At 57.2% G+C, this 10,796-nt stretch overlaps 1 protein-coding gene across 10 annotated transcripts in view; it reads right to left on the bottom strand.

The window, feature by feature from the left end:
- Positions 1-4,150: 4,150 nt before the first annotated feature.
- Positions 4,151-10,796, bottom strand: part of RGS3 (regulator of G protein signaling 3) — a 139,400-nt gene continuing 132,754 nt past the window's right edge. For 9 of the 10 annotated variants that reach the window (XM_042913214.1, XM_042913216.1, XM_042913215.1 and 6 more), the window contains 4 exons: positions 7,136-7,237; positions 6,668-6,729; positions 5,888-6,054; positions 4,151-5,092 (listed from right to left, as the gene is read on the bottom strand). In XM_042913214.1, the coding sequence (XP_042769148.1) occupies positions 4,907-5,092; positions 5,888-6,054; positions 6,668-6,729; positions 7,136-7,237 (517 nt within the window). In that variant the 3' untranslated portion in view covers positions 4,151-4,906. Of the gene's footprint in view, positions 5,093-5,887; positions 6,055-6,667; positions 6,730-7,135; positions 7,238-7,336; positions 7,522-10,796 lie in introns of those variants that run through there. The other variant, XM_042913226.1, reaches the window with a different exon arrangement.

Here is a 10,796-nt window from a genome sequence, read left to right as displayed (position 1 = left end):
TGGGGGGCGGCTTCCTCCCGCACAGCTGCTTCCTTAGCCTGACCTCACCTCTTGATGTTCAGTGGCAGCCCAGGGCCCCCCTCCATCTGCCTACGTGAGGCACCCCCTCTGCGGCTGGCCCCGTGCTAAGGGTTTACACGTATTCCTTATCTCACTGAGTCCCCCTGAGACCCATTAGGTGGGATTTACTATTCCCATTTTATAGATGAGATGACGGAGGCTCGGAGAGGTAAGGCAATTTATCAAAAGCTCTACTGAAGACTGGGATTCGGCTCAGGACCAGACATCCCCACACATTTAAGCTCCTGTCCTTCCTTAGGAAAGCTTCACCCTCAAGACCAGGAGAACCTGTGCTGTCCATGAATTCCCTCTGACCGGCCGGAGGCGAGGCTGCCCGCCACGAGGGACTGGGGTTCCAGTCTCTGCTCAGCCACAACATACCTTTCCACTTTCCCTGAACATTAACTTTCTCATCTGTGAAAGGAAAACAACACTCTGAACTCCTCCAGGCCTGCTGTGAGGACTGATGGAGATAAGGCATAGAATGCCCTTGGTGTGTGCCCCTGGGTGGCCAGCAGCTACTTTTTTTTTTTTTAATTTTTTTCGTGTTTATTTATTTTTGAGAGAGAGAGACAGAACGTGAGCGGGGGAGGGGCAGAGAGAGAGGGAGACACAGAATCCGAACCAGCCTCCAGGCTCTGAGCTGTCGGCACAGAGCCCGACTCCGGGTTCGAATTCACGAACAGTGAGATCATGACCTGACCCAAAGTCAGAGGTGTAACCAGCTGAGCCACCCAGGCGCCCCAGTAGCTACTACTTTTTATCTGCAACTGGCATTGCCCTCTCCCCCAACCCTAGCTACCCTCACTCTCATCCGTGCCGAGCAGGCCCGGACTAGCCCTGAAGCTCTTCCTCACCACCCCCTCCCCCCCCCCCCCACCGTTTCCTCCAACCCAAGAAACGGGCACCCTGGCGGCAGGGGGCCCAGGGCACCCCCTTTCCTCCTGTTGGGCCCTGCCAGGGAGAGGATAGGCAGAGTCAGATGTTTCACAGATGGTGCCGATTATAAGCCAAAGAACAGCTCAGAGAGCACTTGTCTGAGGCCCAGGGTCTGTTGCCTGAGGGCACGAGAGCACTGAGGGAGAGGAGGGGAGCAGAGGGGTGACTTGCGGAGACTTTCTAGAGTAGGATATCAGTGAAGGGGACCTAGGGAGGGGACAGGAGGAACTAGAGGACCAAGGCAGAGACATGGGGGTGGGGAGTGCAGAGGAGTTTAGTGAGGGTGTGGGGAGCAGAGAAAAATGAAGCCGGAGAATCGGGGAGCGAGTAGGGGGCTCCCGGGGCGGACGACCCACGGGGGCTACTACTGACTGACCTGCCCCCATTACCCCACCAAGCCCCAGGATCCTGGCTTCACAGAGAAAGAACTTTAGAACCGCCAGGGGCTCCCAGGCCCTCCTGAGCTGCTCTGGAAGATAATGAGCTCCCTGTCACAGGGGAGATGCAAGCAGAGACCCAAGAAGGGACTCAAGCATGAGTCAGCCGTTTAGACCAGATGGTCTCTTCCCAGCTGGAGAGCCGGGGAGGCCACATCTGCCCCAAGCGAGGCCAAGAGGCCAAGAGGCCAAGAGCTGGAGGGACCGGGCCATAGGCAGGCCAATGCTGAGTGTCGTCCCACCGGCATCCAGTGGAGAGCCACTGCCCTACCGTGCCCTCTCCCCTTTCCACCCTTCAAACCCCATCTGCAGGCTGACCCCAAGTGCTCCCAGTCAGGCCGGCTGGGCAGTGGTGTGAGGACAGGCTGTTTCTGACACTCCCTGGAACTGGCTGGCTTTGTCCTCTAGCTAAATGTTCCTGGAAGGACAGAGATCTGGGGCCTGAGGCTAAAGGCTCCCTGTCCGCACCGATCAGGGTAGAGTCCCGGCCTGGACAACTTTAGCATGAGCGTTGCCACCCCCCTGGAACCCTGAATAATGATGTCACTAACAGCAGCTTGCGTTGAAGGAACACATCCCCGTGCTTGTGGGCTAAACTTGCTGCAGGCATGACCTCCCTTAGTCACCGAAGCTCTGGGAAAGCTGCCAATACGCACAGTTTAGAGATGAGAAAACTGAGGCGAAGAGAGGCTGCGTGATTTTTTCCAAGATTTACATCTAGTAGTAAGCAATGGAGCCAGGGCCTGGGCCTTTCGCCTCTATGCAGCACTGCGCCTCCCTCTGCCTCAGTCTTCCCATCTGTAGAATGGGAAGAGACCTGGACCTAATGACCTCACAGCCTTCATGTCCCACATTGAGCAGCCTGGGACTGCCAGACAGAAAGCAAGGGGCCTGATCCTTCCTTGCATGTTAAAAAAAAAAAAAAAAAGTGGGGGACAGCCCACTATATCGTGAGGGGACTGAGGCCTCAGTGGAGAGGGCTGTGCCCAAGGTCCCCAGGGAGCCCAGTCAGGGCCCAGGGCAGGGGGATCCAGGCACCTTTCCAGTGGGCCATCCAGCTGCTCAGCGGAGTCAAAGCCTCTCTGGGCCAAGGGACCCAGTGTGAGTAATGGAACCAGGCAATGGGGCCTTCCGAAATGAGAATTCCATCTGCCTGACTTTGCTCTCCGGGACTTCGGTTTCCATGGCAACTCGGGGGTGGGAAGGTGGAGGGCTTGGCCCAAGGCTAAACCCCTGGAACCCGAAGAAAGGGGAAGGTGAGGCTCTTCAGGGGCACAGGGTCTCCTCCAAGTGGAGGGCACCAGAGAAGTCGGGCCAGGCTGAGACTCAAGTCCAGGGCTCCGTCGGCTGCCAGCTCTGCCTGCTGGCCATCGTGGGAGGAACAGGAGCGGTATTGTGGTCCTCTCTGGGCCTGTTTTCCCAGCTGTCAGACCCCCAATCTCAGACCCGGATGCCATCTGCGAGGTGCCCTTGCTCTGAGTTAGAGGCACATCTCTGCCCCTCACCGTCCTTTTAGAAACCTTGAGGTGGCTCCGTGGTGGGAAAGCTCTTCACTGATTACGAGGCCAAACAGGGCTCAGGCCAGGTCCAATGCCAGGCCCTGGTGCCTGAAGAAGACCCAGCTCCACTCCTGGAAGAGCTCACACTCCAGTACTAGAAAAGAAGGCTGTACAACGTGTGCTGAGCACCTACTGTATGCCTGGCCCCAGGTTAGGCCTCCAGGGAAAAACAGCGAGGGGAGGCAGGGAGGAGACTGACCACACAGCCCTGTGTCCTCTGTGTCTCCAACTTACGGCGGGCAGATGTGAACCCAGGACCCCGGGCAGGGAACAGATCCAGGGAGATGGGGCCCAGCCCCTCCTGCACCAATTCCGTCCGGCTTCATCAAAGCCAGCCCAGCTGGGCCAGTCCCCACTCCAGGCCATGTCCAGGCCCCTGCGCCCCAGACCCTGGCAGGTGGCATGTGGGGGCGGCTTTGGCATCAGCTTGGCCTGGGTTCCAGGCTCCCTTCTACCTCCCCCAGGCAAGCGGTCCAGGGCCTCCGGTGAAGTGCAGCTTTGGACAGGGCCTTTCCTAAATTTGCATCTCCCATTAGGCACAGAGTGGGAAGCCTTCCCCAGGGACACAGAGGGACTCTCTGTAATCCCTGTTCCTCGTCACCTGCCCAGCTCTGCCTTCTATCCTAAAGGCATGCATCGGCCTGCCCACGCCCGGCCTCATCCACCTCCACCAACAAGCCCTGTGCCACCCGAAAGTCCCACTAGAACCTCAGGGTAAGGGGCGGGGGGCAGAAAAATGAAGGGCTTTCGCCAGTTGGTGGCCAGGCTGGGACTCCACTCTGTGGCGAGTAGAGGACAGCAATCCAGAGTACAGGTTTTATAGCCAGCTGGGCCCACGCAGAAACGTCTGCCACTTGCCAGCTGTGTGACCTTGGACAAGTCACCCCACCTGCCTGTGCTTCAGTCTCCTCATCTGTGAAATGGGCATAACCCTCACCTCCCAGGCTTGTGGAGAAGATGAGATGGTAAACAGGACAAGCATGGCCGAGTGTCCGGCCCAGGGAGGCACCCTGTCAGGGAGGGGCAATCACCGGTGTATCGTGTGGCTCTGGGATGGGAGGCGGGTGATGGCGAGACAGAAGCCGTTCTGACCCTCCCAGCCCCAGTGACCCTGGGAAAGCTCAAACCCGGGAACACCCAGAAAGGGTCAAGAACGAGAAATAACACAGGCCTTTTATTTGCTCCAGAACTTGGCTGCTGTGTGGTCTGAGGGTGCCACGCCTTCCCAGAGCCCCTGAGGGACACCTCACGCAGCAGGTGCTGGATTTCTGTGCGAGGTCACACGGCGGCACCCACCCCTCCAGGCCTCATCAGTCCGGAAGACCCAGCTGCCACCACTGGTGCCCGAAACTGGAAAGTGGGGTCCACCCTCTCTGCAAGGTGGCTTTTCACAAGGCATTGGTTAAAATATTGCACTTGTAAATTAGGAACACTGATGAGGCAAAAATTTCCTATTACAGGACAACGTGCCAAGCATCCGACTACTGTTTAAATAAATAAAACTCAAGGTGAGGGTCTGAGCTGCAGCCCCAGTGGCCCCTAAGGAGAGCGCTGGAGCCCACAGCCAGGCCCCCTGCCCCATCAGCCAGTTCTTTAAGGAACTTGGTCAATGCTGAGTCTTTGCAGCACAGAGCAGCAGCTCCGGATCTGGCTCAGCCAGGGCCCCTGACCTGCCAGGGCCCTTGGGCCCCCTCGTACCGGGGCAGTGAGGACCCAACGGGGCCGGTCCTTCTTCTCCTCCAGTGGCCCGGGCCTCTCTCGGTCCAGGCCTCTCGTCTGAATGTCCGTCTGTCCGTCCGGAGACACAGCCTCCGGGGGCTTGCTTGCCCCCTCCGTCGCAGGGGGAGAGAGGCAGGTGGGAAGGGGGCCCAGCCCGCCTGATGTGAACACCGAGCTCTACTCTGGCAGCCCCTAAAGTGGGGGACTCATCTTCTTCTGGTTAATGAGGTCCAGGTAGAGGTCGGAGCGGAGGAAGCGCGGATACGAGTCCTTTTCCATGAGCCCGAAGATCCGCTTCTGCGCCAGATCGAAGCAGCCCCGGGTCACGCTCTGGAGGTTGTCCTTGGTGTGCTCCCGTGTGTAGGAGTCCAGGTTTACCTGCGGAGGCGAAGGGCAGTGCGCTCAGGTCTACCTGCAGGGGGGCGATCCTGGGGGCGGAGGGCCAGGAACGTGACCTACCCAGCCTCTCACCTCCGAGCCCCTCTGCTCCACGTCTTAAGGCTCAGAGTGGAGGCCCTCAGGTCAGCGATTCAAGTCGTGGCTCGGTCACTCATTGTAGGGCTGGTAGTGTATAGGGCCTGCGGACACCCCCTCTAAGGTCCGACTGCCTGGTTCGAATCCCGGCAGCGCCACACCTAGGTGTGTGACCCTGAGCGAGTCATCTAAGTGCTCTGAGTCCCGTTGACTCGTCTGCAGGCTAGGAAGAACAGTCTGTCCCTCAAAGAGCATTGAAGACTAAGCAAGGTCATCCATGCTGAATAGATACGGATTAAATCGATAGATCGTCCACTGTGACTCTGCACGCAGCGTCTAGCACTCAGTCAGCACTCCGTAGGTGTGGGTTACTCTGACTAGGTTCTCTGAGACTGTCTCCTCATTTTTAAAATGAAGAGAATATTAAACCCATTACAGGTTGTCGTCAGGTTAAATAAAAGAGCACACACATAAAGGGCTTAGCAGGTGCCTGCCACACCGGTGCCTGGGCAGTGACCATTTCTGTTCTTCCCAGGGCCCCTGTCTGCTTCCTCTGCACCCTGGACACATGGTCCCCGAAGGTCACTCTGGCCTCTTCTTCCTGAGCTCCTTGAGGCTGCCAGGTACCTACGATCACTGAGAGGCCACTGGGGATGGGGATGGGGATGGGGATCCTGAGGGCCCGGCCTGAGGCCTTACCTCCTTGCACGCCTGGATCGCAATGTACTCAGCAAAGATCTTCTTGGCCTTGGCTGTCATCTTGGACTGTGACTTGACCTTCTTGAAGTCCTCACATGCCAGCCAGAATTCCAGGTTCTCCTCACTAAACTCGGTGCGAAGGAAGGCCTGGAACACTGCTAACCCATCTGTGAGGAGAAGCCCAGGCCCTTTGTGAGAAGCAGAACCAGCTACTTCTGCCCTCTGGCCACCCAGCTTCCCCTCCAGGGGCCTTTAGGGTGCAGAGCTTAGTAAGATAACCGCTTCCAAGAGCCAGGGGCCCAGGGCCATGGACCCACCCCTGCCACTCTGCCTCTCTGGGAGCTTTGGCCAGATGTCTCCCCTGTCTAGTGCCTCAGCTCCCTCATCTGTAGAGTGGGGGTCACGAGTCTATTTCCTGGAGCCCTGCGAGGATCAGAGGGGATCCTGCCCACGAGACGCGGGGCACATTTGGCCCAGCGTAAGCCCTGGGTACGTGGAAATGTTTATTGTTACTCTGGGACTCCGGGTCTGAACACACAGGTCCCAGTGGCCTCTGGCAGGCAATGCCAGCTCCCGTGGCCAGGGCAGCGCTGGCAGAAGCCGGCGCCGAGGCCAGCCCAAGGGCCTCTCCCGACAGCAGAGGCCCCTAGGGGGACCCAGCAGAGAGGGAAAGGCGACCTCTCTGGGACCAGCCTCAGTCTCTGGGTCTGGGAGAGGAGCAAAGAGAAGAGGGAGGGAGGTAACACGGGGAGGGGAGCAGGCCGGCCGGCCCCCACTTACATTTGTGAAGCAGCAGCTTCTCCAAGGACTCACCCCACTTGAGGGCTTCCTCTGAGGTGGGCCTGAGGGGGGGAGGGAAGGGACACAGTGAGGCACCGGGAGGTTTTGGGGAAGTGGGGTGGCTGGGGCTGGGGGCACTCTGTCGGCTGCCCTCGGGCCGGGCAGTGGCCAGCCCAGCTGAGGAGCCCAGAAGGGGGGCCCACCCCGCTTCCGTGGGCCGGCACCACTTCCAGCTCCCACCTCTGTCCCTGCCTGGCTGTTCTTCCCAGAGCAGCTGCTCCGGGTGAGGGCTGCTGCTTGCCAGGTGCCAGGCTCTCTGAGAGAGCCTCCATCCACCCCAGAGCTGGGTCCAGCCAAAAAGCCCTGTGCATTTAAGCCGGCCACCAGCCCTGCTTCCCCGGGGACCAGCAGGGACCAGCGAGTGCCTGAGGGGTCACGGGGGTCGGGGGGGGGGGGGGGGGGACCTACTTGAATGACTTCACCATTTTGTCCGCCTTGCCCGCAGGTTGGGCCCCAGGGGACTCGTTCCTCCTCCGGAAGATGCCCAGCTTGTTCTTCATGTCCTTGGCTCTGGGGGCAGAAGCAGAGAAGGGGGTCGGTCAGCCTGGCACACTCAGCCCCGGCAAATGCAGGGCAGGAAAGGCATGCGCTGGGGTGAGAGGCACCTACTCCTTCATCGTGTGCCGCCTCTGGAGGTTCCCGTTGCGCGTGAGGTACATGCCTCGGAGCATCTCCGCGGGGCCCCCCACCTTGGGGCCCGGGGTCGTCCGCGGGGAGCGCCCCCCAGGCTCCTGCCCCCAGGCCTGCGTCCTGGGCGCCGGGCAGCGACGGTGCCGCGGGCTGCCGCCAGCCGAGCGAGCGCTCGTTCGCCGCGATCTCGGCCGGAGGACTGGGCTCCCGGGCGCAGGCCGGGCTGGGACTCAGACGGGAGGAGCCAGGAAATGGGAGGGCCCAGGACGGGGAGCGGAAAAAAAAATATCCCTCCCGGCCAACCCTGAGAGGGAGCCCGTGAAAGGGGCATGTGTCTGCAAGGGGCGGCCTCTGGGGCCCGCCCGGCGGAGAGCCAGACCCAGTTATTTGTGACCGGCCTCCCCGTTGCCATGGCAGCGCCAGGGGAAGGAGGAGAAAACAAGTCAGCAAATTGCCGGGAGGGAGGGACGGGAGGCTCTGCCCACCGGGGTGGCTGGACTGGCTATTTTTAGCCAGGAATCATTTTTAGTCTGGCCACTCCCCCAGGAGGCAGCTGGGCAAAGCTGCTGGCAAGAAAGGGGTTAAATGTCCCATGCTCCAGTGTGCCCCCCTTGTCCCTAGACCCCCAGGCACCATCGGTGCCATCGGGCACCTCCAGGAGAAGAGCTCCTGGCAGCTGGCCTCAGCCTCAGTCGTGGGCTTTGGATACAAGCCGCCACCAATATGCACGATGCCCCAAAAGTCTTAGTACAAACTTAAGCTCAAATAACTTCAGACGTACAAATCCTATAAACTTTCAAAAATGTCATTTGGGATTTTAATTAATGTAACTTGTTTAACACACATTCAGTTTTGTGAATTTTGAATGATAAACTTTAACATTTTTCATTTTTGGTCTCTGTCCTTCTAAATATAAAAAATCCTGACTTGAAACCAAAAGTTAAAATGAAGAATGCATTGGCAAAATCACAATGCTACCTAAGCGTAAAAGGAATTTAAATCATTCAACTTTTGTGGCTCAGTCGGTTAAGCGTCCGACTTGGGCTCAGGTCATGATCTCACAGTCTGCGGTTCAAGCCCCGCGTCGGGCTCTGTGCTGACAGCTCAGAGCCTGGAGCCTGCTTCACATGCTGTGTGTGTGTGTGTGTGTGTGTGTGTGTGTCTCCCTCTCTGACCCTTCCTCTCTTTCTCTCTCAAAAATAAGTAAACAGTAAAAAAAAAAAAAAAAATAATTCAACTTTCAGACTGGTGTTTGTAAGTTTGTAGTAATTACATTTCTGCAGTTATTCCAGCTTAAAGTAGCATTAAGGCCTACGGGACACTCTGTGTAAGGCGTTAAGGGAGGTGGTACCCTGTGGAGGTTAAGTGTGAGATTCTGGAGCCACACAGCCTCAGGTTCAAATCCCGGCTCCAGAGGTTACCAACCGAGGTTACCAACCGTGTGCTCTTTGTCAAGTTACCTGACCTCTCAGAATGTCGAATTTTCTCATCCATCAAAAAGCAATGATTGTAGTACCTACCAGCTGCTTAGGGTTGTAACTGCACATAGAGTTTTAAGCACATTGCCTAGGGCAAAAATGCTCAGACTAGAGCTGAGGCCCACAGTGTCCTGAGGGTCCTGGGCAGCTGCCCAGGGCTGGGGACGCTGCTCTGGCAGGTCTCAGCCGTGAGCTAAGGCCAAGGAGTCCAGGGATTGGCAGCGTCTGGGCGAGGACTGGGGCCCTCAGCAAACCCGGGAGACTGGGTGCCAGCACGTGACTTCCTGGGGCATAGTGCTCTGTCTGACAGGATGGCAGGGCTCAGAGAGGCGCCACGTGTCCCCACGTGGGTCCAGAAGGCAGAATAGGGACCCATAAGAGGAATCTAAAAGAACGCTTTCCTCCAATCGGAGCCATGAAGACATGGAAGGGGTGGGCTCTGGGGCCTGGGCTCTCATCTCTAGGGGCTCAAAGACTACCTTGCAGGGCTGCCGTGAACCTCCTTCGGAGCTTCAATAGAGGAGGTTCTGAAGAAAAAATACCTATGTATTTCTATTTCTATTGTTAGCCCCAGCACGCCAGGTTTCAGATCCCCGCTCTACCACTTACTTGCTGCGTGACCTAGGACAAATAACTTAGCTTCTTTCTGCTTCAATTTACTCATTTGTAAGATAGGGTAAGAAAAAAAGGAAACGTAAAATAAAAACAATGGTAAAGAGGGGCGCCTGGGTGGCTCAGTCAGACTTCGGCTCAGGTCATTATCTTGCGGTTCACGAGTTCGAGCTCCGTGTCCGGGCTCTGTGCTAACAGGGTCAGAGCCTGGAGCCTGCTTCACATGCTGTGTTTCCCTCTCTCTCTACCCCTCCTCTGCTTGCACTCTCTCTCTCTCTCTCTCTCTCTCTCTCTCAAAAATAAAATAAAACATTAAGAAATTTTTTTAAAATACTGGTAAAGATTAAATTAGATAATATATGGAATACACACAGAACAGTGCCTGGCACAATAAATATTAGTTATTTTTGTTGCTATCTCAGATTCTAAGAGTCCTCGATTATGTGAGCTTCAGGCATTCAAAGGCAGAGAGCGCCCACCCCAAAGCAAGGCTAGTGTTGGTGGACCAAGATGGCTCCAGCACCCCCAGGTGGCCACCCCTACTGCCCCCTACTGCATCCCCCCCAGGAGCAACACCCACAGTGGCTTTGGTGATACCTGGACCCAATGGTGGGTGCAAAGGGCTATTTTTTGTGCATTTTGCCTTCCCGAGAAGGCGTGACTGTTCCTGGCTGCAGAGTGAGAGAAGCCTACAGTTGCACAGGAACCTGGAGAGGGCAAAGGAGCTGAAAAGAAAGAGTTTCTCGGGTAGTGGACACGAGCCAAAGTGGAGGCCGGGGAAAAGGCTGCCAGAGGCATCTGGGAAGACTCCTGTCTCCTCCCCCAGACCCCACTGGTAAATAATGGTGGGTACTACCAGACCTAGAGGGGAGGGGGGGCTCCTTCTGGGGGCCTCCATGTGACCCACTGCCTTCTCTCCATCCCTCCCCCTAGTCTCCAGGGCTTTGGACCCAGGTGTACAAGGAGGCCCAAGGAGAACGCACATACACCCTGTTCATTTATTTGGCACCTCTAACAAACCTCCAAAACGGAAGTGTAAGGCGAGTGTGACCAGAAAGGCTGGGGAGTGTGGGCTTTGCTACCTAGACCAGCAGCGCCACCTCCTGGTAATTCCCAAGACAGCTAGCATTCAAGGGCTTAGGAGGAAAAGGGGGGAATCCCAGTAAACTGTCGGTTCAGTCCTTTCTCAGAGGCAGCAAAGAACTTGTCAAGGGCACTCAGCCACTGCTTGACTCAGAGGCTGGGCCAGGGCCAGGACAACCTGGCTGGTTGCCTCTGCTTGGCTCCTTGGGGCTTCCAGGTACTGAATCAGCACACTGCATCACTCGCATGAATGCTGAGGGCAGTGC

Source organism: Panthera leo, chromosome D4 (genome assembly GCF_018350215.1).
Source record: "Panthera leo isolate Ple1 chromosome D4, P.leo_Ple1_pat1.1, whole genome shotgun sequence".
NCBI lineage: Eukaryota > Metazoa > Chordata > Mammalia > Carnivora > Felidae > Panthera > Panthera leo.
The sequence above is the reverse complement of the archived record's forward strand: the minus strand, read 5'-3'. Positions and strand labels throughout refer to the sequence as shown.